Consider the following 27,590-nt stretch of genomic DNA (forward strand, 5'->3'; position numbering starts at 1 on the left):
CAGTATTACTGCTGGTTCCCAGTATTACTGCTGGTTCCCAGTATTACTGCTGGTTCCCAGTATTACTGCTGGTTCCCAGTACTGGTTCTCAGTATTACTGCTGGTTCCCAGTGTCGCCTCTCTCCTGCCTGACCTGATCCGTTTTCCAGCAGCTCAGGAAAATGTTTTCCTTGTTGCGGTTGAAGAGTCCGGCTTTGTTTGATGTTTTGGAAATCGAAGGCGGATGTTTGTTGTGAAGGAGGGAGAAGCTGAGACATTTTCTGTTTCTGAAATGAAAACTGGTTGTTTTCAGTTCATCTCTGCTGTAACCTGTTGGAGGTGATGGAGTTGTGGATGTTTATAGCCTGAAGCTTTTTATCATCAGGTTTTAGTTTTGTGGCGTTCTCTAAGCGTTTCCTTTTATACTTTTATATCTGCATTTCTTCATAAAGTCTCCTTGAAGTGAGGATGACATCATCTGATCAGACGGCCTTTTGTTGATTCTGTCTGAGGATTTTCTGTTTACTCGCTCTGAAAGGCGTCCAATCACGTCGCGCCGCTCGCTGTGCGACTCGTCTGCCACGCGCTCGTCGCCATGGAGACTCTAAAGCCGGTGTTCCCTGGCAGCAGGGAGGGAGACGAGCAGGTGTCGCCATGGCGATGGGGAGCGGGAGGGATGCTCCAGTGAGCAGCTGTTGCCATGGAGACACAGAAAGCATCTCGTGTGCAGGAGCAGAGAGGATGGAGTGATGCTGCAGCTCGTTGAGCTCAGAGAGGAAACAGGAAGCTGAGAAACCTGACGTGACCTTTGACCGGGAACACCTGAGAGATTTCAGAGAACCAGGACGACTTCCTTCACCTGAGAGGTTTTCAGTTTTATCAAACCTAAACACACAAAACATACATTAACATACGATCTTTATTTATCAGGTTTTTTTCTTTTTTAAATATTTATTTGCTTGAATTGGAGTCACTTTCACGTCTAGACCAACAGACAGCAGGTGGCGCTGTTAGCAAACCTTAATAATAATAAAACTACTAATAAAAGCCTGTAAAGTTTTAATCAGCAACATGTTTTCATTAAAATGCGTTGAATATTGAAGATAATCACCTTTCAGAGCCTCCATGTGTTTGATTGCTGCTGTTGGTTTAAACAGTAAAACCAGTTTGTTTACTGCAACAATAAGACGGGATTGATTTATGACTGAGGACCAAAACGATCAATTCTGAGTGGAAAGCAGATAATCATCCGCTGCACTGGGAGGATCCTGGATCTGGTTGTTTCTGTTCGTCACCAACCCGAGACGTTCAGCTCTGGGTTTGGGTCCAGTTTACGTGTCTGGATGTTTTTCTGCAGGTTCTTCTCTCTGCAGGTAAATTCAGACAACAGTCAACCTAACCTTTTAGTTTTCATGAATAGGAAAAGGTTTGCATTGTTTTAGTAACAAACCTGGGAGTTTAATTGCACAAACCTTTTATTTAGCCCTTTACCCATAAATGCTCTGCCTGTTAAAACCCAAAGCTAAACTTTTCACAGGACATCCTGTAAGTGACCCACTGACTAAACTATTAGCATCCTGAAAGGGCCCCATAGGGACCTTCTTGGGACCCATAATTACCTAGTGATGCTCCAAAGGTATAGCATAAGAAACCCAATGATACTCAATAGTTACACCATAAACTCTGTGTAGAAAGTTCGATAATGAGTTACAACAAAATGTAATTTCCATTTGGGATCAATAAGGATCAATAAGGACCAATAAGGTATTTCTGAGTTAAATTGACTGTAAGCCACTATAAATAATGACCTTTTCTTCATTACTCTGGAAAGAATAAAGCTTTCATTAAGGAGAAGTAAATACTGTTTAATGCTAACAGTGTTTCCTGTTAAAACACACACACACCAAATACTCTCCACTCAACAAAACCCCAACTTTCTCAAAGCCCCGTTACCATGGAGACGCACCCGAGGTCCCCTTCCTGTGATTTTACAGCCTCCTGTTCATTTTCACTCAGGTCTCACACAGAGTAAAATACCTCCTCACTGATTGTATTGAAATATTTTCTGACTGCTCAGATATTTCTGCGGTACCAGTAAGTGAAACCAGAAGCTCTTTTTAAGTTCACCTCATAAGTTCAGGGTAATAAAACTCCTCTGGCTCCTCATAATTGCCCCCTGCACACCCTGTAAGTCGATTCTTATCATCCTAAGTATTTCATTGACTTATCGACTTTGGGTTAACCTGCATATTACAAAGAAATAATCTGTAATACTCTGAAGTGTCCCTTTAAATCTGGTTAGTAATTACTCTATGAGCATTCTGTAAGTACAGCCAATAACTACTGTTACCCTATAATTATCCATATACGGTATTTAAGGGTCCCATGTTACTTTACCCTCCAAATGTGCCCATAAATATCTCTGGTGTCTCTCAATCCCTTTGGTGATTTACTCCGTAACTCAGTGGTTCCCAGAATCGGACCTGGAGGGCCGGCATCCTGCATGTTTTCTCCCCCTGGTGGTAGAAACAACCTCCTCAGCATCATTGGTTCCAGGTGTGTTAAACCAGGGACAGAACTAAAGCTTGCAGGATGCCCCAAATGGTTTTCCATCAATTTGGTTCCAGAGTGTGTGACCACTGAGCGCGGTTTGGTAGGTTAGCAACCACCAAAGTAGTCAGTGAGATTAGAAAGGAAGCAGAGTTACCATTTAACTAATTACGTCTTAATCCAGCCGATCCCTGCAGGTTCCCTGCAGCATAAAGCGGTCCAGTGCTCTATGTGGGATGCATATGGAGCTACACTAGAGGAAGTTTCTAGTCTGTTACACTAGAGGAAGTAATGGTGGATAAATTGTTTCTACTCTGCATTTTATGTATTTAGCAGCTGTTTGTGTGTTTAAATGATACGATGAGTAACAGAGACACTGGCTGATCAGACGCCCCTTCACTTCATCGCCTGTCTTCCTCCTGGGTTCCTATCCTGTGTCTGCTCCTCAGAACGTACGTAGGTAACCCGTGTCCCAAACATAAAGCCCTCAGTAAGCCTGGCGATACCCTGTAAGAGCCTTTAACAATTAGCATATGTGCATCCTTTATATCTCGTAAAAAGTGAAAAGATTTCATGTCTTTATTGTAAAACGTGCAGTTAAGAGGATTTTCTGCTTCTCACAGTTTCTGCAGCCAGTTATCCTATAAAATAGAGGCTTTCGGTGGAAATTATTTCTCAATTGCTAATTATAAAAGACGCATTAAGTCGTCCAGAGTCGAATCACATCACTGCGTCCAGGAGTCCCACTTCTCCATGTTGACCTTTTAGTCTTTGGAGAGCCTGAATGCTGCTGCTGCAGACTAAATGAGCTGCTGAATGTGACAAAGCAAACCTGTTTCCATCAGCCCAGACGGAGGGACAAGGCGACAGACGTCAGAGTCAGTGAGGCGAGAGCAGTCCTCGTGCTAATGAACAGCTCTGCTGGACGCCTGACACTGATTGCTGACACCTCCTCCTGCCAAGCCAGTAATGGCTGCCTCGGCCTCGAGGGCACTCAGGTGACAAATCCCAGCCTTTGGCAGGCCAGCCCATCGGAAACGCGGCCCGGACGAGAGCTTGGTGCTGAATAACGCAGCTGGGAACTGTTGAAGGTACAAACTGTACATAGAGTCTCATCTAAATGTGCGATTATGGCACAAAAACAGCTGAAAACCTGCAAAGCGACACGAGCTGAAGCATCTGAAGCAGAGGACTTCATGTCGTCCTCTGAGTTGTGAAAAGAAGGGGCGGACGACATGGGAACCCTGAACCCTAGAACGTCTGATGGGTGATTAATAATTCATATGAGACTCGTAGCCTCACTCAGCAGCATCACACATTATAATCATCCACAACTGTGGTGTTTTTGCTAATAGTTAAGCTAACAGGCACCCATCCCACCTGTAGCTCTCTTCACGCTTTGCGACGTTGGAAGCAGAATTTCGGCTCCGATTTTCCTTCCTGACCTCCTTCTTGCATCATTAATGCTTCACATTTATTTTAATTTTCCACTCTCGCTCTCAGGCAGCTGGTCGGTGTTGCTCTCTCTCTCCCTGCAGGCAACAATAAGTTGCTGCTTAGAAACCAGGTCAACCCGTCTGATTTCATCCCTCCTGTAAACACAGACAGACTCAGATCCTCTCCCTCATGTGAGACCCAGTGATTTTTCATCAAAACGTCTTCGGTTCTGTTAATAACTTCAGAGTTGGGCAGACGAACTCGGCTGATTGATGGATGAGCTGCGGGTCGGAGGAACGCCGTTGATTGATGAGCGACAGACGCCCTTTAGGAGTGACTGATCAGGCTGAACGTCCTCAGTAACGGAGGTGAAACTCTGTTCTGGAGTCTGCTGGTCAAATCCGCATCCATTTCTCTGAAGTAATAATTCAAACGTGTCAGCGACGGTCCTGCCCGTCTTAAATCACTTTGAGACAACTCCACATGTAAGACCAGTAAATGGAGGCTGGGGTCAGAGGTCAGTCTGTGGGCTGGCTTCTCCTGCAGAGGAAACCAGGGGAAGTGTTGGTTATTTTAAACGGCTGATGGATCTGCAGAGGCTCTTCTGAAAGCTCTGGTTTGTGAAACTGTTCAGTGTTTGGATGTAAAAAAGACCTTTTCATGTTTGAGGAGCTGCTTTCTCCACATCAGCAGAAAGTCCAGATGTTTAGACACCAAACATCTGGATACGTTTAGAAAATAACGATACTAAGGATGGGATAGTTCGACAGAAAAAAACTAATTTTCCACCAAAAGAATCTCAGGAAATTTCTAGAAAAACCAAAAACATTTCTGGTTTGAAAAGTCAAAAATGTGCCACAAAAAATAAAACTCAAGTTTTGAGATTAAAGTCAGAAATTTTGTAGAAAAAAAGACAAAGATTAGAAAAAAACCTGGAATCTTTGAAAAGTTGCAAATTTGCAAGAAAAAAACTCTAATGGAAAAAGAAGTGGAAAACCTTCCACTTTTCAAACTCAGAACATCTCCATGGTTTTTCCTCTGATTTCTGAAGTTTATTGCAAAACGTTTTTTCTAGCAAATTCTTGATTTTTCAAACTCAGAAATTTCCACGTTTTTTTCTGGAACAGATAATTTGTCTCACGTTCCACAGAGACAAGCAGGCAGTGTGACGTTTCTGGATCAGTTTTGTTTCCACCTCAGCTTTAATGTGGAACAGCCTGAATGTGGAGGAAATCTCTCCGAAATGAAGGATTGGATGTAAATCACCCGACATATCATCAGAAACGTTGCTTTACAAATACTGAATAATTCAGAGTAGAACAGATTTTACATTGGATGTGATCTTCCGTGGTTTTCTTTAAGTGTCTGAGGATCTCCTGGTTTGTGACTCGGCAGCATTTTTCTCATAATTGCGCGTCAGTGAAGCTGCTGAGCTGCATTATTTCCTGACTCGCGGTTCGTCCAGCCGCTGAGTGAAACTGTCCTGCAGGGTCAGCAGCTCTCTGACCAGAGTGTGAATCTCAGCTGTCGGAGGAACGGCGGTTTCTGCTGGCTTCGCTTCAAACAGCTGCAAATCTAACCTGAAGTCCAACCTCTGACCAACGGGAGGCAGAGCAATAACTCACCAAAACCCTCAGAGACAAACTGACCACTAGGAGGCGTTTTCTCTGGAAAAGTATCCAGAGAAACGCAATTAAAGGATAACCATTTCTAAATGTTTTGACAAAACATCCACATCATAAATCTTTGCACTCTGGGCTGTTAAAAGCAGTAAATGTTGTGTGAAGGCTCTGGGCTTGTTGGGTTTTTTAACTGTGTCAGTTTAGCAGCCAGATTTGCTGATGAAGCAGAAGTTTGGTTGTTTTTCCCAGCATGTCAGATATAAAAACCCCCAGTGGCTCTAATAAATGTCACACTTTTTAACTTCTGTCTGCAGCCGCTGCCGCTGCTCTGCTCCGTTCTCTCCGCTATTTGCATATATCTGAGGGATTTATCCGTCAGACATGCAGAGTCTGCACTCACTGTATTGAATCTCAGCCATAAATTGTTTGTTAGGGATCCTCCAGGGACCCATCTGGGCCGGGGAGCCCCATCAGAACCGGGCCTCCGCGGCGCTAACGAATGTAAAGTGAGTTATAGAGGATGGGCCGATCACTTAGAGCACAGAAAGCTGTGGCTAATTCTTGTTTTCGGTCCAGTAGCTGAACATTTTGAGGATTTGTTGATCGATCGAGTGACGAAACCAGATCTGTGATCATAAATAGACAAAATTAGATGTTGTAATATTTTACATTATTTCATTTTAGACTAACAGCTGAGTTTAAGTTTAGCTTTTTTTATATGATCTCTGTTTTGTTTAGTTTACGTTTATTATATGTTGGCTAATTTGGAGATTTTGTTTTAACCTACTTTTTGCATCTCGGCTTATTTTATTTGTTTCTTTCTTTGTTCATCTTCATTTAGCTGATTTTAACTTATCTGAACCAATTTGATTGTATCGCAGTGTAGTTTAATTTATCATTTGTCTTTCAAGTTTTAAGTGTCTCTTTGCTTTATTTGCTGACAGATTCAGAAATCGTGCTGATCTTTGTTGAGGCAGTGAACTGAGACTCTTGGACTTTTTGTCTTGCTGGGATGAAAAACATTCGTTCCTCGTCTGTTGTGTCAGAGACGGACAGGAAGTGTTTCCCTCTGAGTGTCCGTCCTCCGCCTCCGCTCCTTACTGAGCGTGGCGGAGGGAAAAGATGGGAAGGAGGTTTCTGTCCTGGCGGCTGGCTCTCTGCAGGACGGCCCAGATTGAAATCACAGCACAGATGGGACCCTGCGCTGCGTTTATTTGTCCAACAGGAAGTAATGAAGGAGCCTCGGCGTTACAGTTTGGGTTGGTCCAGCTCACGGCGGCAGCAGCTTGAGATGTAAACAACCCCGGGAGGATTTTGTTAATCATTTTAATATTTTGGATCTGGATCAAACACATCCGTTCAGTTTAGGGAATGTTCCCGTCATCGTTCACTGGCTGTTTGGGAAATTGTTCCCTCTGGTTTTGGATTCTGGGAAGCTGGAAAGATTTTTGCTCTTATTTACTTTTGGACAGTTGTTATGATTAACCTTTTAGCATTTCACTCAGCAACAATCTTCAGTCAGAGGCCTTTTAAGATTTGTTGCGAGACTGACTGCTACAGGAGATCCCTCCTTCCCTCAGCATCACCATGTGCCCATATTTAACTTCCCTGTGGGATAAATGAGAAGTTTATTAATTTGGTAAAATATTCTGTTATTTGACCCGAATCATAAAACTGTTCTTGGTTTCATCATTAATCCCCAGGAAGGCTTTGCTTGTTTTTCACTGCATGTTTTTATTCATTTAGTTGTTTTTGCTGCTTGTTCCTCTCATTAAACCGTTAAATAAATTCAGTTCAGGCTGATCTTTGCTGGTTAAACTGGAAAACCTGCAGTCGGGTCATGCTGGTTGTCATCGTCTCTCTGGATGTTTGGTGCCTTAAATGGATCGTCCTGCTCGGGTCTCAGTTTGAAGAACTGGTCGGTTTTATTTATTGGTGTTTTTACAGCTGACGCCAGGGGGCAGCAACGTGCAGAATCTGCACCGTTTATTGTTTAGTCTAAGTTTATGGTTGTCGTCTTAAGAGGAAACGGTGCCCTCTAGTGGCAGCAGCAACGAACTCGCTGTTTGGCTGAATTCTTGCTGGTTTTCTGCTGATTTATCCTCCAGATAATTTGTAATTTCTCGAACCGTTTTGTTGTCTGATCAGTTTTTTCTTTTCTCTGCAGGTTTCTGATCGTTCTGGGATGTTTGATTCTGGCCATACTGACCACATTCAGGGAACATGAGAAGGATTCTGCACACTGGCTGGTCATACTGGTGAGAACGACTCCATCTCTCCACAGAAAACACACACACACACACACACACACACACACACACACACACACACACACACACACAGAGTGATGTGTGAGCCTGTTTCCTCTGCAGGAAACGTTTGCCATCTTCATATTTGGAGCAGAGTTTGCACTGAGGATCTGGGCGGCTGGTTGCTGCTGTCGCTACAAAGGATGGAGGGGGAGGCTGAAGTTCGCCCGCAAACCGCTGTGCATTCTGGGTAAGCAGGGAGAATCATAAATATGTTAATGCTTACAGATAAAATTAAAGGCTCAGGAAGTCATTTATAAAGCTGAAAGAAACACAATGATGATTATTTCAGAGAAAAGGGTGAAAACATTCGTAAATGCACCGTGCAGGCAGAGTGAGTCAGGCTGACAGGAGCTTTGTCAGCTGCCCTGAACAAACCAGCAGCTTTTCAGAATAAATTTCCAGTAATTGGCCAGAAATCCTCCCTGGAAGAGGCTGTCCTTCACTCTCTGTGGCAGTCAGGATGCCTGAAGCTGCTGGAGGCATCAAACATCCTCAGCTTGTCCAGATTTAGAGCTGCTTGCTTCAGCCTTTAAAACTCCCACTGAAGAGCTGAAGACGCCTGATTTGTCCGTCCTCAGCGAGCTGGCAGCTCTGAGCAGAAACCAGGAGACGATAACGACCAGGACTTCCTCTGGTTCCATCGATTTTTAAAGATCAAATTGCACAGAAAAAAAGAGTTTAAATTAAATTTGATCATTTTTCTTTCCGTTTATTAGGGAAAATAAGATAAAAATACTAATAATAGCTTTTTCACTCCTTTTTAGTTTAATAGTAACATTAAACTCAAAAATCAGGATGGAAAATATCAACCTCAGAGCTGAGCCTTCAGAGACACATAAAGACGACTACAAAGTCGATCTTCTGTCACCTGAAGAACATTTCCACGACGAATGTTTTAAACTACTTTATTGGCTCTGAAATTCACCAGAGAGTTTAAGAAAGCTAAACTAAAAACCAACATAAAAGCAAACCTGTGAGGTTGATTTTTTCCCCAGTGTCATCTGGATACCTTCCAGGTAAACGAGGCGGTGAGAGCCGATGTTTCTCTCCTTCATTCAGAGAGCAGCTTTCCTTTCTGACAGTTGGCAGCAGGATCCATCATCCTGTAACCTTCATCATTTTAACACTTCTGTCAGCTGTGTTAGGATTTATCTGAGACTTAAATGAGAAGCTCTGCAGACTTCAGCGGCTCTTTTCTCAAGAGGAGCTGTGAACAGAAGAGTGAATTAATCAAACTAAATCAGTTTTTTATGTCAGGTCCTCTCAGAGATTAACATCTCTTGAAAAATTGTCTCTTTTTCCCCAACAAAGACGTGTTGGGGTCAAACTCATTAGCTCTCAGAAACTCTGGTCCTTCTGCTGCAGACATCTTCGTGCTGATCGCCTCGGTGCCGGTGGTGGCGGTGCGTAACCAGGGCAACGTGTTGGCCACGTCGCTGCGCAGCCTGCGCTTCCTGCAGATCCTGCGCATGCTGCGCATGGACCGGAGAGGCGGCACGTGGAAGCTGCTGGGCTCGGCCATCTACGCTCACAGTAAGGTACGACCGACCAGAGAAAACACGTCTGGAAACAGAAAAACGATAAAGTAGCTTCCAGGGATTACAGAAACACACAATTTAAAATCTGTTTACCATTTTTCATTGGTTAGATCCATCTTATCCACTAAAACTGTGAATAAAAAGTCCTAAAGTGAAGTAAAGACACAAACAACGTCATGTTTTCAGAGTTAATCCTGCCATTGAGTTACTGATCCACATGCTAATCTCTGCTGTCTGCCTCTGTGCTTCATTATGGATCCTAAAGACGCGTAGAGAGGATTTAATCAGTTGTCTCAGGTTAAAACCGTCAGCAGAAGGAGGACGTCTCCATCGTGATGTCTGAGCAGCCTGGGTGCAGCTCCAGAGGTTTTACGGCTCTGCCGGTGTTTCCACAGGAGCTGATCACGGCCTGGTACATCGGCTTCCTGTCTCTGATCCTGGCGTCCTTCCTGGTCTACCTGGTGGAGAAAGACGACGGCTCGGTCAACGTGTCTGACCAGGAGAACCCCACGGCGCAGAGCCAGCAGCAGGACTTCGACACGTACGCCGACGCGCTGTGGTGGGGGCTGGTACGTTCACCGCTGCTGAAATAACTGCACAGATGTTGGTTTCATTTCATGTAAGGAATCTGGATTCCCCCTATAAACATGTAAATGGGAACGGCTGTGATATGATCTGAACGGAGTTTCTCTCCACAGTAGAAATAATCTGTGTGAAGTTCTGCAGTAACGAACGCCTCGGGTTCATAAAGCTTTGATTTTCTCCTCATTAAATCCGTCGTCCTTCCCGATCCTGACGGCTGCGGATCTGCTCTGTGACCTTTCTGGTTTCTGATGTTTCTCTCCTGCAGATCACGCTGACCACCATCGGATACGGAGACAAAACCCCGAAGACCTGGGCTGGGAGGCTGTTGGCCGGCACCTTCGCTCTGATCGGAGTTTCCTTCTTCGCTCTGCCTGCTGTGAGTGTAGAGTCATGACCATTAGCTGCTGCGATGCTCGGCTGCAGATATGCAGGTTAGACTAACGGCTGGTCAGTGTGAGAGGACTTACAGCAAACTACACCAACAGTTAATAAAAACAAAAGCTGAGCGAAAAACAAGGCTAATGAATCTGTTATTGACTGAAACTAATCCAATACAAAACTGATGCAGCAGTAATTAGATCTTAAAGCTCGTTCGGACCGATGAGATCAGCCGTTCTGTTATTTTTATCAATGCTCTTATGAAGCAGCAGCCTGAACTGTGGCTCTGGTTCCGGCTGCAGGGGATTCTGGGTTCTGGTTTGGCTCTGAAGGTCCAGGAGCAGCACAGACAGAAGCACTTTGAGAAGCGGCGCCACCCGGCGGCCGGACTCATCCAGGTCAGAGATCAGACCCAAACGTGTCCGTCTGGTTCTGTGTGTGACATCAGAATCCTGAAGCTGTTCTGTGTTGAACCCAGTCGGCCTGGCGGTATTACTCCACCAACCCCATCAGGGAGGATCTTATTGCCACCTGGAGATTTTATGAAACCATCATCTCTCTGCCCTGCTTCAGGTACGAGGCTCCGGCTGTCCAGCCCTTAAAGCTGCAGGTTTAAAATACTTTCAGGTTTTCCAGATAAATGCCAGTCTGAATCTCACAGGTTTCTGTTTATTTCCTGACTTTCTGTCCTCTCTGTCTGACAGGAAGGACACCTTGGAGGCCATGGTCAGGTGGGTCTCCTGCAGAGACGCTGCAAATTACAGAGCTGTGCCTACAGTAAAGACTTTAATTAGGCCACCAGCTGAAGAGAGAAAATAATGAACATTTCCTAAAATATCCCACCCAGCCAGGCTTTAAATAGCTTCCTATATTAATCCATGACTCGGATAAATGACTCTGGGAAGAAGCCGATCCTGATCAGCCGCTCATTCTGACTTTAACATCAAGCTGAGGATTTCTTGAGAACTTATTAGTGCGTCCGCCCATTAGTCCTGCCTGAATGATGAGTGACGGTTCAGGTTCATTAATTAAAGATGGTTTCCCTTCATCAGCTCAGAGACAGTAATGAGTTTCTGCAGCCCATCAAAATGTCAAAATCACTCTGAAAATATTAGAAAATAAAAAATGCTTTTAATCACTTTTGGTCTCTGACACGTTCAGAGTTACTGTTGAATCTTATTTCTTCTCGTTCTGAACTCGTCTGAGTTGCTCCTGCGTGATAATTAGTATTTATTATCGGTTGATTACCAATAAATGGATCAGTGAGTTTTGGTGTTAGCCAAACCCATCTCGTTCCTCCGTCTGCGTCTCATTTCTTCATTTATTCTCTCAGCTCCTCGTTAAACAATCAGATGTTTTTCATTTTCTATCACACTGCTGGGAAAATCCTGCATGAACACAGGAACTATAAAGACATGATCCTGAACAAAGAGACGGATCTGGGTCGGACTTCATCTGGTTGCTTTGGACTCCATCCAGAAACCACGGCAGCGCTTTGTGCTCTTTGTGAGTTTTTGCTTTTCTCAACAGTTTGGTGCTAATCTGGGATCTTTTCCCTGCAATGTGAACAGAAAATGAGTTTTGCTGCTTGATGCCAGCAGATCCTTTCAGATCTTCTCCATTCCGGTTTATTGTGATCTCTTTTATCTCTATGAAGTTTAATCTTGTTGTTGGAAATAAGCACCACAGCTCTGAGCTGAAAACTTTGGGCCTTGGACTATCTGGGCTTGTTGTGTCGCCTCGTTTAGAGAGATCTGGGGATAATCACATCCCATTTTCCTCTCTTTATTCGCCGAGGAGCATTCAGAAAGTAGATTCCCTCTTCCTTTAAAGCGCTGCCTTTCTGCAGCCTCTCAGCGCTGTAATCTGCCGGCCCTTTTCTGCCCGGAGGCCACATAGAGGCTCATATTGTGTCCGCTGTGGGAGCAAAGTCGCTGAGAGCGCTCCACGTTTCAGAGGCCTCGTTTGGGCCGCTGCCGGCTCCGGTTACTGCCCTGCCTCTTCTCAGGGACACAGGAGTCTTATTTTACCAGAAAGCTGCGACTTTGTGCTGCCAGATATCGTCACAAGACCAACCTCCTTGGGTTCTTCGCCGCTTCGTGCAGCTCTGACATGCAGAACCTGAGGATGTAAAGATGTTTCCGTTGGAGACGCAGGAATCCCGACGTGGTGCAGGTTCATATAAAACCATAATAAATGGAACATGGACCAACATGTATGATGTGCACTGGTGATGGAAACGAAATGTAATGTTTGACTTCTCAGCTGTGACTGTTTGTGTTTTATGATGTAAAACACTTTCTTGCTGCTGAGAAGTGTTATAAATAAATTTGATCGATTGGTCGGATGTCATGGAAAAGTTTAATATTTTTGTCCATTTCAGATTTAATTAGTTGTAGTTAATACATTACAAGAAAATATTTTGGCAGATTTTGCCTCAGCTGGTGAAATCCTACACGATTCTTTAATATTTACTACAAATGTTTGAATATATTATTTTAGTGCCAGTCCTGCCTGTATGTTTGTGGTCAACACCTGTTTCTCCTGTTTCTGCACTTCAGAAAGCAGCTTGTTATTGTCAAACACACGATGTAAACGGTTTGACGCTCTGCTCCTTTCCTCTCCACCTCAGTCAGAAGGTGAGTTTGCTGGAACGGGTCCGCAACTCCAACGCCAGGCCGTCATTGGGGATGGTCAGGAAGGTTAACGCCGAGTCCATCGAGGAGAGCCCCTCCAAGGAGCCCAAACCTGCCGGCTTCAGTAACCGCGAACGCTTCCGGACCGCCTTCCGGATGAAGGCCTACACGCTGCGGCAGAGCTCTGAAGGTCAGAGCGCCACCCGCAGGAGGACGACTCCGCCAGCGCTCAGTTTGCTGCTGGTGACTGCATCCTGTTTGTCTTCCAGATACTGGAGGCCTTGCAGCAGACCCAGTCTTGGAGGACCGGGGCTTCCCGCCAGAGATCCTTCTGGAGGAGATGATCCCGACACTGAAACTGGTCATCAGGGCAGTCAGGTCCGGAGTAATCCTTCTCACTTTCCAGTGATCCTGAACTTTGAGCTTGATTCTGTTAAAACAGCATCCAAAGTCTAGAGAGAAAACCTGAAAAGGTCTTTGCCTCGTCTCCACTGAGCGGTACGGAATGGTTTGGTACGATACTTTATGTCCAGTGGAGAATGTTTCCACCACCAGTTGGACTCTCATTGGGCGGCTTGGGTTAAACCCAAACACCTAACGCTGCGTCATACTAGAGCAATAACAAACATGAAGAAAACCGTTTCCTGTCCCAACCAAAGGACTGTGTTGTAGCTCCGCCCATTTTCCCACAGGCCTACAACCGAAGGGTCTCCAGGAATGGAGTGGTACGGAGGAATGTCTTTGGTCTCTCAGGGGAAATATCCAGAGAGAAACCATCATGTCCAGGGACAACATGTACAGAAAGACCCGAAGCCGGATCATAAAAGTGTTTAACAACCAGTCTGTAGAAAACACCGACTGTTTTAACCTGATCGAATGAACAGCGGATTTGTGTTTCATAGAGGTGATGGTCAACATGCTCTGCCCTGCATGTCAGGTTTCCCTCCTGCCACTGGCCTGCAGAAGCTCTGAAACCCTCGATGCTTATCTTACTGATCTGAAATGAAACTTTGTTTTAGGCCAACATTTTCCATAGATGGCAGTCTCGTCGCTCTGTCCTGTCTTGGCACGTTGCAATAATCAGGCAGTATTATATCAGTATTATATGTGTTACCAGTTAAAATGTTTCTTTTTATCAAAACTTTGTTGGTGACCAAGTTAAAGGCCTTCATGTGTTTTAGTGCAAACTGCTCTCAGCTCCACATGTAATTGGTCTTCAGGTTCATCATGTGTGCTCAGTGTGACTTTCAGCAATACAAAGCTGGATGTGTCGACATCAGTGATGTAAACCATGTTAACAGCCTCCGGGAGCATCTATAGGCCACACAGCTGACATAATGCAGGAACTCAATCTAGTGTGAAGACCTGTGAGATGAGTGATTAACCCTGTGAAAGCACTTCTTCCTCCCTCCCCATTATGCTGCGGCTGAATGGCTCCCTGAAAGGGGAACTCGGACATGAAGAGTTTTGGTTTCAGGACCCCCAAGACTTTCTGCCAAACACCGGAGCTCCTGCAGCAGCCGAGGACTCTGGGAAGAGCTGAAGATAACAGCTCAGTGGGTGGCAACAGGTCTCAAAGACGAGCATGTCAGAGACCTGATGGATGACGGGATTGAACTCAAGTAGGAAAAGTGTTAAAGCAAAGGAGGCGGGGTACGGTTCGCCTGAAATGAGCGGCTAGAGAAAGGAGCTCCTGTCAGGTGACTGTTCAGTAAAAGGCATTTTGCCAGGCTGGACTTGGATCTAAGCCCGTGTTTCTCAGTCCCAGTCCTCAGGGAACGCTGCCCTGCATGTTTTAGGTGTGGCCCTTCTGCCACTCACCTGACTCCAATAGGTGGATGATTAACAGTAGATCTTCATGCAGAGGAGGTCATGCAGTCATTGGAATCGGGTGTTCCTGCACAGAGACACATCTAAAGTATGCAGGGCAGCGGCCCCTGAGGACTGAAACACCAGTCTAAACCAAACTGGAGGTTGTGCACAGAGAGTGGCTACGTTGGAGCTCCGACAGAGTCATCTGAACTCTGAGGACTGAGACCAGGCAGTCCTTAAGATGAACATTATCCACCTGAGGGCACCGAGTTTAGACTGAAAGGATAATGCCACCAATACAAGAACAGGACTGATCCACAGTGCTTGTTTTATTACTGCTCCCTCCAGTCCAATCAAAGTCAACAGGGGTTTAATTTGCTGCTCCGTCTGCCTTACAGTCTTTGACTAGGTGGTGAGATATGTACTTGACCAAAGAAAAAGACATTCTAGCATCTGGCATGACCTCTCTCTGAGACCCAGCAGTTTGGTAGTTTTTAGTCGTTTGACGCCTCTTTGACATCTTCTCCTGGTGGGTTTGGCCCATCCCCCCAAGCAGCCAACCCAGGGCAGACATTGAACCTGCATCCTACAGCTCAGCAATGTAAAACATCAGCGTTAGGTTTGTTGGCCACTGAGATGCCCTTAGCATTACCCTGTGATGGATCACTGACCTGTCCAGGGTGTACAGCCCTTTGTGCCCAATGACCGTTGGAGATAGAAACCAGTCCCCACAATGGACGGATGTCCTGAGGTTTTTAAGACTCTTCTGCCTCGGTTGGACAGTGTAGTTGATTCAACTCCAGGAAGTTGCAAAGCTTCAACAGATGCAGCTACGCTCCTCGTTGAAATCCTGATCTTGGACTTTCTTTCACAGGATCATGCAATTTCTCTTGAACAAGAAGAGGTTTAAGGAAACTCTGAGGCCTTACGATGTCAAAGATGTGATTGAGCAGTACTCTGCCGGACATCTGGACATGCTCTGCAGAATTAAATACCTCCAGACAAGGTGAGCAGACACCACACAGATGTGGAGGGTAAATCTAGATAAATGCCTCATCTGTGCCGTGCTCAATGTGTTCCTTCTCTAAAGGATCGACATGATTCTTGCCCCTGGACCTCCCCTCACCCCGAAAAGCAAGAAGCCCCAGAAAACACCCTTTAACTACCCATCCAGCCAGTCACCCAGGTACTGCGACACCATTCTGCATCTCTAATGTCCAAGCATGTAATGGCGGCACCATCTTCACGTTCGTGTTTCTCTTTGTTTCAGGCATGAGTCCTACTTAGCCAAAGCCACGTCCATGCCAGACACTGAAGACCAAAGCATGATGGGTAGATTTGTCAGGGTGGAGAGGCAGGTGAGAGTTCAAATTAAAGAACTATATAATGGTCTGATGCCCCCACTTCCCATCTGTGGACTCTGGTGTGTTTTTGTTGTGCTGCTATTATTTTGTTGTGTTTTTATTGGTTGATTAATTAAATTTATTCATAGTTCAAGTTTATGAAAACCTTTAAATCCATGAATTTCTTCTCTGTGGAATCAGGAATTAAACGTGTTTCTGTTCAGAACCTGGAGAAGCGGCTGACCGTGTCCTTCATGGTTCTGAGCTTCGGTGTTCCGGGTCACTTTCCTGAGCTCATGGACGGATGTGTCTCTGTCTCAGGTGGAGGACATGGAGAAGAAGCTGGACTTCCTGGTGGACATGCACATCCAGCACACCGAGCACCTGCAGGTGGACTCGGCCGGCGACTCCCGGATGACCGTGGAGGCCTGCGACCAGACGGCGAACGGTGAGATCCGCCGGGTTTTCCTCAACTACTCCGAGGTGTTCCCTCAGATGTCATACCAGGTGCCTGTCAGCAAAGCCAATTCGACCTGCAGCAGAGGGCGAGGCGGCAGGCAGGGGGTCAGGTCGGCAGGCGGCGCCATCCCCACGTATACGGAGCGGCCGACCGTGTTGCCCATCAGCTCCCTGCAGGACCTGTCGGCGGCGGCCGGGGAGGCCAGCTGGACGAGAACCAGGCCGAGCTACTTGGCCGAGGGCGAGACGGACACGGACACGGACCCCTTCACGCCCAGCGGGGGCGCCCTGCCCCTCTCCTCCACCGGCGAGGGGTTCGGGGACGCAGAGTGGAACACGCCGCCCTGAAACACGACGTCGCCTCGGCTCTGAGACCTTAAATCCAACCCATGCCTGTAAAACCCAGAACGCTGGGTCAAAGCCACACCTTTGGGCCGAAGGTGGATCTAATCCGCCTCGTTGCTGCGCGTTCTGAACGACCCGCCGTCGACCTGCAGAGACCACCGCGGTCCAGACGGAGTCCGGCAACGAGTCCGCCCCAACGGCAAAACAAAAAAAGGGAAAGCAGACCGTTTGTAAAGAAAAACTCTGTACAGCGCACTCTTCACGAAAATTTAGCTAAAAAAGAACATTATACGTAATATATACACCAAAAGCTTTACTGCTGCAAAGCCAACCGCACTGCATGTGACGCATGTGACTTTTAGTGTAGACACTGCAAATTTCAGGATTTATCAGGAAAAAGAACAGAGATTGAATGGAACATATACCTGCTATGCCATTTTGTAACACTTATTTTTTATATGAAGACATCCTTGTTTCTGCATGGTTTGCATGATGCTGCACCATTCCTGGGGTGACCATTAGGGGGCGACACTGGAACCAAAAGTCTCCTGTCTGTTCTTGTTCCTCACCAACCGTCTGTCTCCATGTTTGATCCAAACTTCTTACTTTCATGTCGTTTTGTTTTCGCTGGAATCATCTCAGATTTACTAACTTACAGTCAGAAAATATTTGAAACACTAAATTCTGATGCTTTGCTGGCACATGAATTCAGGGATATGAACCGTCTCTCATCTCATGAAACACAGGCAACATAATGTTGGTCAATATGTAAAAAGACACAAAGTATTTACGCCCCTTTGCTTTTCCCATGTTTACCCAGATTTAGTGTGGTATTCTTAAAAATAAAAATCCCCATAAAACAGTTACAATGACAAAGTGAAACCATGTTATTGAACTATTTTGTAAAGTTGCAGTAAATGTAAAAGTTTAACCATAACAGGTTTGTACGTTTTCACTGACTCGCTCAAACTCTGGTGATAATTCAGCTCCATGGACGACAGCGATGGGACTCGATTAAAGCTTAACTGAGTTAATTACAGAGTCTGTAATTAATTAATTGTTTAATTTAAAACCGTATATTGACAGAATAAGCAACAAATTCTCTTGAAAACCAATTTTTGCTGCTAAATTATTTAATAAATAGAAACATGAGCTCAACAACTAAGATATTATAGTTTTTAATCTGTTATTTAGTTTCTTAAACCATCTGATTGGAGCAAAATTTTATTCTGTCCAGGACTGTGGACGCTAACATTAGCATTAGCTGCTACATGTTTAGCATTGAGATGCTATTTTAGGCTAGCATAGCTTCCCTGATATGCTAACTCCTTTTAGCACAACTTGAACACAACAACAGTTTTTTCTAGCATCCAATCAGGTCATTTATACAGAAATGACCCCAGAGGGCCGAGAGGAGCGGCTTCGTCGTCCATCGCTGCTGTTAGCGGTTGCAGCTTCTGCATCAGATTTACAGACCAGAAACATGCAAACCTTTGTATGGACAAAAAATGAGATTAATTAGGTTAAAATGTGTGACAAGTTTCTCAGTGCAGAACAGAGCAGAAAGTCATGAAGGTAAAGTGGCTGGAGACGGATATGAACTTCTAACATGTAGAAAAGCTCTAAGAACCACCGGGTTCCTACTGGACCAGAACCCAGGAAAACCTGAAGCTTCAGAGGCTGTGAAACGCTTCGTAAGAAACTTTGGGAAGTAAACAAAAACATTTATAAAACATGTTTTAACATTTAAATTATGGGGCTGTGTGTAAATCTCAGATTTCTGACAACATTTTGAAGGATCAGAAAACTTCATAATGTGAAAATAAATTTGAAATAAAAAACTCAGAACCTGCTCTTTATAAACGTCAATGTAGCATTTTCAAGTTTCTCAGCTGAGATTTATTCAAGACTTTCCCTAAAATGACCCAAACAGAGAAATATAATCAATTCTGATTTATTTTGGATTGTCTGAATAATTTATTCTTGTCTCAGTTTATGCTTGATTTACAGGAAAGTGTTGCTCCATAAACCTATTTCTGAGTCGTAAACAGCTTTAAAAAGTGAAATCTGAAGGTTTTTAAAAGTTTTCTACATTAGTCGATGTTAATGTTGCCGTTTTGAACTCTGAGGTTTTTCTTGCTAAAGACAAAAATATTAATTTTAGAACATTTTGACTAAAGTTTACTGGGATTTTATGACAGAGCAACACAACGTAATGCAACGTAGGAAAAGCAATGCTTCGCTTTCAGGTTTCTACAATAAATAATCAAGTCATTAAATTGTAAAAAGTGAAATGAATCCTCCTGTAACAGCTGCCTAAAGTGAACCATAAAGTTGTAATTTCACTGCGATTAGCTGGTGCATGTTTTAAAACTTAATTCTTTACTATTTTTGCTATCAATGAAAATAATGTACTTATTAAGAAAGTAATTAAATCTGCTGCTAATCTTTTTTATATATTTTGAAAAGTTAAACACTAAACTTATTATATGCTAAGATAAATGCATATTTAGCTTTGTTATGTTTGAATTGCTCTAAAATGGTTCAAAATCATTTAAATATATACCAGCCCTTAATAAATCTAGTGTAGGAAATGTTATTTATCCTACTTTGCAATAAGACATTTATATATACTTAAAGTTTCTTAATTGTATTTAAATCTTGTTCTATTTGTAATTTTGAAATCTGGATGTTGTGAACGACCTGGAAACATTTTGAGGCCTGAACTGCTTTTCCTACTTTACTGTAGAATCACAGATTGTGACGTAAAACCTGAAAAACTTTGAAGACTTGATTTATCAGCTGTTATCGCATGTAGAAGCAGATAATACCACACCGAGCCTCCGCTCTGCTTTTATTACTCTACTATAAACTCTATGTAACAATCTCACTCTGTGTAGACGGTTTTATATTTTTGAAGCGCTGCAGATCTTCTGTATATTTTAAAAAGTAAATGTAGATTTAATAGGAAAAGCAGAACTCCTTGAATTCAAACTTGTTAGTCTGTTTTTTAATGAGCCGTAAGAAGATGTTTCCTCAGTTCGTTCAGCAGTCAAGAATTTTATAACTTATAGGGAATAGTTTGAATTTAATGGGGTTGTGTGGAGTAGCTATAAGTAGTCAGTTTTTTACCTACTAGGTAGGACTCAGTGTGATCTCAGTGACTTGTTAAGGACATTAGTTAGTGTGAAGGTGGTGAATGTAGCTGATAGTTGCTGTCACACTAACAGAAAAACCAACTCTCAAACTAATTTTCAAGATAATAAATGAGCTAACTGTAAAGCTAACAGGCTAATAGTTGAGCTAACAGTCCCATCTTCACCACGGGCCATTTGTTGGTCAGAAAACCTTTATGATTTGCTTGTTGTGCTCAGGGACCAGACTCACTGCTACTAGCAATACAAGCTAATGTCGTTGTATTTTATGCATTTACCGACTAGAGAATATGCTGACAAACATATTTTATTCAGCAGGATATGTGACTGATTTTAATAAAAAATAAACAGAAGGATGAAAACTTTTGCCTGTTTGCCTGTTGCACCAAAACCTCTGACTTCACAGTTCAGACTGAATTTGGATTTCTCATTCATTTCAAACTTGGACTCAGATTTTTACTTCTGAGTACAAATGAGTACAAAACAGTTTTAATTCAGGCTAATGGTTCGGTTTACTCTGAAGCTATAGGCAAGGTCGCCCTCAGCTAGCATGGTGCTAAGTGTTGAGCTAACAGTTGATTTAGAGCCTTATAAATGTGCTAATAAATAATATGCAATGCTAACAGGGCATTAGCAGGGCAGAGTCTAATGTTTAATTACTGACCTCAGTGTTGAGCTATAAGCAAGACAACCGTCAAGCTAATGGCAAATCCACAGCTGTCAAGCTAACAAGCAAGATATGTCAAGCTAGCAGTTGGGCTAACAGACTTGCAGTCAGATTGACTGCCTGCCTGCCAACTTTATTTCCAAGTTATGGTAACAGCCAAGCTAACAGTCAAACTAATGTTGCAGCTAGCTATGAAGCAAACAGATAACATTTAACTTTACTGTTGTGTTCTGCTAACTTTAAAACAAAGCTACATGTTAGAGCATAAATCTAAAACTTTCGAGTACAAAGGTAAAGTCCTCACATTCATTATTCCATCCTAAGTTATTTTAGGATGGGAGTTTTGGACCAAGATACATTTAGCAGCTCTTATAAAGTCAGATGAGTAACAGAGAATTGACTGAAGGTACTGATAAGATACTGACTTCTTATAGATACCTCAGACAAACCCAGTGGTAGAAATTCAAACGGTTCCTTTAACTCCCTGTTGCTGCATCAGTCAGAGGCGACTCCAGTGAAATGGGCAAGACGTTCGATTATCTGCTTAATCTGCTGCACAACAAATATAATCTGTTCCTCTAAGCCACTTATATAAAACAAAATGTTGTAGGATTAGTTGTCACTGCACAGGCAGGATAATCTAGTAATCTGTATCCCTGTAGAGATTCATTCATTCATCATTCATTCATTCATTGTGCCTCAAACTCCGTCCAGAATGATTCAGTCATTCATGATTTAGTGTTTCGGACGCTTCGCCTCAGTTTATGAACGTGATTTAAAATCTGGTTTCTGTAAATCCGGTTCAGACGTTTCTGCTGTTTTCGGCTCAGTTGCAACACTCAGACCAACATGTAAAGTTTTTACTGTTTCTCTGTTTTTCTTCCTGTTCTGGTTGAAATGTTTTGATGTTTCTTGTTCATTATTGTTCTTTAAAATGTTTTGCACAACAATATCTTTGCCTTTAGTTTATAAAACATTTTAAATGCATGCTGTACTTTTTTCTTCCACCTGAAATTCAACGTGTGGCTTCCTTTCAAATTGACTGACCTGCATCCATCAGTGAATCGCACTTGAAGAATGAGAGTCGACATCAAAACACTGTTAAAATTTATTTTTTTAATTAGAGAAAATGTCTTCCATGACGGGAAACAAGCTGCAAAAAGAATAATGCTACCAAAACTATAAAATACCAATTCTCTTTATTACACCTACTGAAAACATCCAGTAATATTTTATATTCAGTAAAAAGTCTTTCAAATGAAAATGCTAGCATTACTTTTTGCAGTGAAAAATTGTCACTTTAATTTATTCTCACTTGAATTAAATCAATTTTATTACGTCAGAAACTTTTGTCCATTTTTTTGCTTTTATTTTATTTATTGTCTTTTCATTTTATCTGGTTTATCTGAAACATCTTCAACACAAGCAAAAAGTCATCAATCCAAATAACTTAGTGCAACTACCTGTTGTATTTTAATACAAACCAACATTTAGTAAAAGTTTGTCAGAACTCTGATGATGTAAAAACTTTTAATCAAATTAAATTCACTTAAATCAGATCAAACTTCTTCACTTTCAGCTCAGGTAGATGCCTGAATTATTTCTATTTGCTAAAAGCCACAATGATGATATTTCATCCACATTTTAACTGGTCAGCAGATATTTTATAAAAAATATCTGTAATCTGTAATTTCTTTCTGTTTGGATGTTTTCAAATCAAATATTTTCTGTTCATTTTGCTTAATGTGAAGTTTTTCCCTCGTCATCCATGATGTTTTAAAATGTTTTAAATGTTTCCATCCTGACAGATTTAAAGATAAAAATGTCTGAATCCAGGTTCAGTTTCTTCTTCTTTGTTTCTTTGCTGATTAATTGTAATTTGGTTTTTGTATTTTGTGACTTTCTGACTGAACATCAGAACTGGATCAATATATTTCATTGATTGGTTTTAAATTTTCCCTTCAAAGTTTCCATTTAAACTATTGAATTGTTTTCTAGTTCATTCAAGTTTAGTTTTAAATTCAGATTCTGCTTTCTGTCCTTACATTGTTTCTGTTTGTAATGAGGGAAAATTTTCATTTCTCTGTTTCTTGGACTTTAATTTTTATTGATGAACATGTAGAATTGGAATTGATTTTTAGTCTGCGGTGGAAACGCTGCAGAGTTTTTACATTTTCCACAGAACAATGTCTGAACAAACTTTACTTCCTGGTTCCAACACCTGCATCGTTCTGCTGATGAATGAGTGAAAATGAAACACCTGGACTCTCCGACACGGTTCAGATGGAAAACATGCTGCTCACATTTTCTGTTTTTGCAGGAGAATAAAAGCCGTCCCACTTTAACGGATAATTTAAAAAGAACAACCATGAAACATCAAACTGTCTCATCGCGATAAGCATGCATCCGAGTCACGCCGTTTCTCTGTGTTTAATAATTGTGACTGAAAAGGAGCACTTTATGGCACCCATGTAGTTCAGAAGGCAATACTGCTCGAAGAAAAGTTGTTTTATGAATGTTTGTTTCCACGGTGAGCGGCGCCTCCTGCACTCAACCTGTAATGTTGCTGGACGTTTTGATTGCTACTGATTATTTGTGCCTTGGCCTTTTGCAGTTACGGTTTTATCTCATGCTTTTCTCGCTGAGGCCGTCAGACTCCGAACGCAAAACTGTCTGCGGCGTCTGGACAGAGCGACAGGACTCTGTCCCCTCATGAGGACGTTAGAGACATCGATGGGACTCTGTCCCCTCATGAGGACGTTAGAGACATCGATGGGACTCTGTCCCCACATGAGGACCTTAGAGCCATCGACGGGACTCTGTCCCCACATGAGGGCGTTAGAGACGTCCTGCAGCCGCCGTCTCCGTTCTCAGGCAGGTTTACGTGAGGAAAAGACGGCAGCTTCTTACTGAAACATTTTTTATTAAGTTTAATTTTAGGAACGTTTGGACATTTTTACACTAGTGGCCTTCAGAGCTCTGCATCATTTCATTTATTTCTCATTTCAGTTTAAAAAAAAAACAACTAAAGTTGCTGTTTTGATTCTGTCCTGAACCACTTTGGATATGTTGTTTTTATGATATAATATGCAAATGTATTCTTACTTGATTTTTTTTAATTTTGTGTTTTCAATTGCACCAGTTATTAATAAAGTAATAAACTGAAAACTGAGTCATTTTACTTCTTCATATTTGGAAACTTTCTTTGCTCCCATTTAACTCCCAGGAAACTTGCACGTTATTTTTATAAAACTTTAGTCACTTTTCTAAACTGTTTTTGTTGTTCCATAAATATTATTGAATCTTTAAAAGTTAATCTGTGGGATTTTCTTTAAAGTTCAGGTTTTCAGTTAAAATATTAAATATGAAGCAAAATGTTTGATTGTCGGATTTGGTGAAATCAGAAATTTGGACTTTTGAAACAATCATTTAGTTTTTGTGATGCTGCTTTTGAAATTCAACATATTAAAACTTTGTAGATCAGAATGAAAACTACTGAAGTATTTTCTCCAGGTCTGTGAAACGTTGGACTCAGACTGAATAGAACCAAACAGAACCGGATCAGAACTCTGGTGGTTCTGATCCGAGTGTTTGCTCTGACTGCAGTTGGTTTTTCTTTTTGCGCTGCATCATGTCTGCTGCTGTTTTTAATTGTTTTGTTTTGTGGAGGTTTTTATTGGTTGGATTGTTGTTTTTATCGATGTGTGTTTGTGTCTTTTACTTCATAAATTCTGCAGCTGAAGATTCGTTTGCTGGAATTGGCTGAAAATCTGGATTATTGTTAATATTCACCTTCTGCCCTGCAGCAGTAGCAGCAGCTCTGTAATGTTATTTAATGTTATTTAATGTCTGTAATGTTATTTAATGTTATTTAATGTCTGTAATGTTATTTAATGTTATTTAATGTCTGTAATGTTATTTAATGTTATTTAATGTCTGTAATGTTGCCACTTGTGATGTTTCCTCAGAGGAACCAGAGAAACGTTTTTGTCTCGTTTTGGGTTATTTTCTGGCAGATTTCTTGTTTCCTCCGGAGGAATCGGTTCCCTGCCTGGTTCCTCCTCCTGAACGATCCGACATGAACGCCGCCTGCTGATTGTCTCTCTGATCTGAGGCTGCAGCAAATCATTATGACCGTTTAACTACACTGTAAAAGTTCCCACCTCTTCTCAGGCTGAAATAATTCATGGCCTGTTTCTCTTCAGACCAGGAAACTGAATAATAATTTATAAAAATAGTTTCCAGAACCTTCTGATCACACTGAGCTGCTGTTTGTGTTTAATTGGATCCAGATTGAGGATCAACATCTGAGTTTAGACTTTATCTTTGTTTCACTTCGTTTGTTATTTTTACTTTGATCCCAAAGGGAAATTAAATGTAAGTCGTTAATTCAGATTCTTCAAAGAGATAGTGATGGTTGTTGGTGGGAAGATCTCCTGCAGCAGTCTGTATTACAGCGGGTCTGAAGAAGCCTCTGACTGAAGACGCTCTGTTTTCCCTCTGTGTTTTGACATCCTGAACAAGCACAGGGCCACAGTGGGGAGAAACGTTCCGGTTTAACAGGAATCAAACCTGCAGATCGGATCATGTTATCTGGCTGAAGCATTTCGGATCAGTTGAAGGTTCTGGAGAAAATGTTTTTGTTGTTAAATAAAATCCAGCAGCAGCCGGGCTGCAGCAGGAGCCGGGCTGCAGCAGCGGACGGGCTGCAGCAGGAGCCGGGCCGGGCTGCAGGAAGTGTCCAGAACCTTAAACTGGTTCTTGGTTCATCCGTTTTCTGCTGGTGGAAAATATCAGCTTCTTAACTTGGTAACATTTGTTCTTCCTTCTCCAAATCGACCAGAGTGTGAAAACGTCTGCACACATGTCCTGTCAGGTTAACTTCTGGACTTTGACTACACCACTCCAAGATAACTGTCCTGGTGAAATCAGAACTTTGACTAGGACTCACAGTGATGCTGCAGAGTTTCAGCTTTCTATTTGGATAAAAACTTGACCTTCCTCCTCCTCCCTGGACATTAACAAAGTAAATGTACTTCATGAAATAATCCTGTGTTGCCTCAGCGTTAGTCTCTCTTGCTCCCTCTGCAGGTCAGTGTTGTGAACTGCAGCCTTTCTGCAGTTTTCCCTGGAGGTCTGGTGTTTCTTACAGCGAGCTGCTGCAGGTGGTGAAGGATCTGAATTATTCTGAATTCTCCAAGCCGCCGGCCAGCTGCCAGCAGCTGCTGCTCAGAGGGGAGAAAACGGCCTAGTTGAATCCTCTGACCGGCGGTGTGTGTGACTCTGAGAAAGTTTGACGGTTTCATTCTGCACGGCTGAAACGCGGTCAGATCTCCTCTTCCTGGTTTTCCTTTGCAGAGATTCTGCTGGATTTTAAGGTTTTCTTTTCCTCCTCGTGTTGCTGCAGCTGCCGTGTTGCTGCAGCCGCCGTGTCTGACGCTCTGCAGCATCATGGCAGCTCTCAGGAGGCTTCTGCTGCTTCCTCGCCTCCAGTTAATCACCTGTGTTTCTGCAGCTTCTCTCCTCATCCTCTTCAGCCGAGGTTGGTCCATCAAAGCTTCTGATATTTAAAAATAACTTATTTTAGTGAATGTTCACTTTCTATCTGTGCAAAAAAAAACCTGTTCTTAGAATATTTATGCATGAATGTAACAGCAGAAAATAAAATAATTAGAACTGTAAAGCTCTCATAGTTTTCATGTTTGCTGAATCCCATCAGTCAAAAACTTATAAATCTTTATAAAAGTTGTAATCTTTGTTTCTGAACAGATTTCAGAAGCAGGATGCAAGACGAGCGACACAAGAGAGACTTTAGTAATTTCTCAGGTATTTTTTCTCTTTCAAAAACACTTTATTACAAATTTTTCCTGATAAATTTAAAACTTTAGACACAAATTATTCAATAAATTTTAATAACTGACCATCACAAAATGAGCAAATACTCTGTTATCTCCTGTAGTGAAAAATAAACTTTTCTTTCTGTTTAATTTCCAGAAATTGTTTAGTTTTCATTCATGTTTCTGCAAAATATTAAATTAAGGTCAGAAAAAGGATGAAGCTCAAAGTTTCCTGATGGATGAGAAGAACTTTCTAAAACTTGCAGGATTATAAAACACTTGAACAAACTCACACAAACTGTTTCTGAACTCTGGAGTTTTTCTGCAGAACTTAACGGATATATTATGGGATGTAGAAGGTTCTGCAGGACACTCTCCACAATCTGGATACTTTCCCAGAACGTTTTCCAGAACTTTCTGATTGTTTGCATGGATTCATGCAGATTGTTTTCTGTAAACTACAGAAACTAGAGCCGGTCACAGAAACCTGAAGGTCAGAACGACGACAGCGCTGCTCTGGATTTATTGGATGTTTTCCAGTTTTCACAACGTACTGCTGATATTTCAAGGCACTTAAAAGGTTTTCTAGAACATACAGGGTGCTTTCTAGAACTTGCATTGTGTTTTCCTGAAAGTAAAGACTCTTTCCCAGAACATTTAAAAGCAGATAAAATAACCTTAAAACTCATCCTGTTGTCTGAGTTGTTTTCATTCATCTAATATAATTTGATTTCTGCTCCATGTTTAGACGTGACTCTGTATCAGTGATTCTGACCAAACCCAGAATAATCTCCGTCTCTCTGCTTCACCTCCCAGAAATCCCAGCAGAGAGCGCCATCGACCCCACCGCCATCGACCTCACGCCTCTGGTCAACACGCTGATCAATTCCAGCCAATCAGGTACGTCATGGCAGTGTCGCATCTCCGCTCCGCCG

General features: G+C 42.6%; 2 protein-coding genes and 1 long non-coding RNA gene across 4 annotated transcripts in view; 2 read left to right on the forward strand and 1 right to left on the reverse strand.

Moving 5' to 3' along the window:
• Positions 1 to 1,983, reverse strand: part of LOC107833807 (uncharacterized) — an 11,536-nt gene extending 9,553 nt beyond the window's left edge. Inside the window, exon 1 of the long non-coding RNA XR_001659576.1 lies at positions 1,972 to 1,983. This is a non-coding gene — a long non-coding RNA (uncharacterized LOC107833807). The remainder of the gene's footprint in view (positions 1 to 1,971) is intronic.
• kcnq3 (potassium voltage-gated channel, KQT-like subfamily, member 3) overlaps positions 1 to 20,617 on the forward strand; it is a 56,994-nt gene extending 36,377 nt beyond the window's left edge. For both annotated transcript variants that reach the window (XM_007577909.2, XM_016663965.1), the window contains exons 3-16: positions 7,756 to 7,846; positions 7,961 to 8,087; positions 9,266 to 9,438; positions 9,834 to 10,007; positions 10,289 to 10,399; positions 10,704 to 10,799; positions 10,880 to 10,974; positions 11,106 to 11,132; positions 13,034 to 13,227; positions 13,307 to 13,415; positions 15,724 to 15,855; positions 15,940 to 16,035; positions 16,120 to 16,207; positions 16,514 to 20,617. In XM_007577909.2, the coding sequence (XP_007577971.1) occupies positions 7,756 to 7,846; positions 7,961 to 8,087; positions 9,266 to 9,438; positions 9,834 to 10,007; positions 10,289 to 10,399; positions 10,704 to 10,799; positions 10,880 to 10,974; positions 11,106 to 11,132; positions 13,034 to 13,227; positions 13,307 to 13,415; positions 15,724 to 15,855; positions 15,940 to 16,035; positions 16,120 to 16,207; positions 16,514 to 16,999 (1,999 nt within the window). In that variant the 3' untranslated portion in view covers positions 17,000 to 20,617. The remainder of the gene's footprint in view (positions 1 to 7,755; positions 7,847 to 7,960; positions 8,088 to 9,265; positions 9,439 to 9,833; positions 10,008 to 10,288; positions 10,400 to 10,703; positions 10,800 to 10,879; positions 10,975 to 11,105; positions 11,133 to 13,033; positions 13,228 to 13,306; positions 13,416 to 15,723; positions 15,856 to 15,939; positions 16,036 to 16,119; positions 16,208 to 16,513) is intronic.
• Positions 20,618 to 25,566: 4,949 nt separating this feature from the next.
• Positions 25,567 to 27,590, forward strand: part of hhla1 (HHLA1 neighbor of OC90) — a 19,215-nt gene continuing 17,191 nt past the window's right edge. Inside the window, exons 1-3 of the mRNA XM_016663956.1 lie at positions 25,567 to 26,360; positions 26,588 to 26,644; positions 27,472 to 27,555. Of these exons, the coding sequence (XP_016519442.1) occupies positions 26,270 to 26,360; positions 26,588 to 26,644; positions 27,472 to 27,555 (232 nt within the window). The 5' untranslated portion in view covers positions 25,567 to 26,269. The remainder of the gene's footprint in view (positions 26,361 to 26,587; positions 26,645 to 27,471; positions 27,556 to 27,590) is intronic.

Source organism: Poecilia formosa, unplaced genomic scaffold, assembly GCF_000485575.1.
Source record: "Poecilia formosa unplaced genomic scaffold, Poecilia_formosa-5.1.2 Scaffold459, whole genome shotgun sequence".
Classification (NCBI taxonomy): Eukaryota; Metazoa; Chordata; class Actinopteri; order Cyprinodontiformes; family Poeciliidae; genus Poecilia; species Poecilia formosa.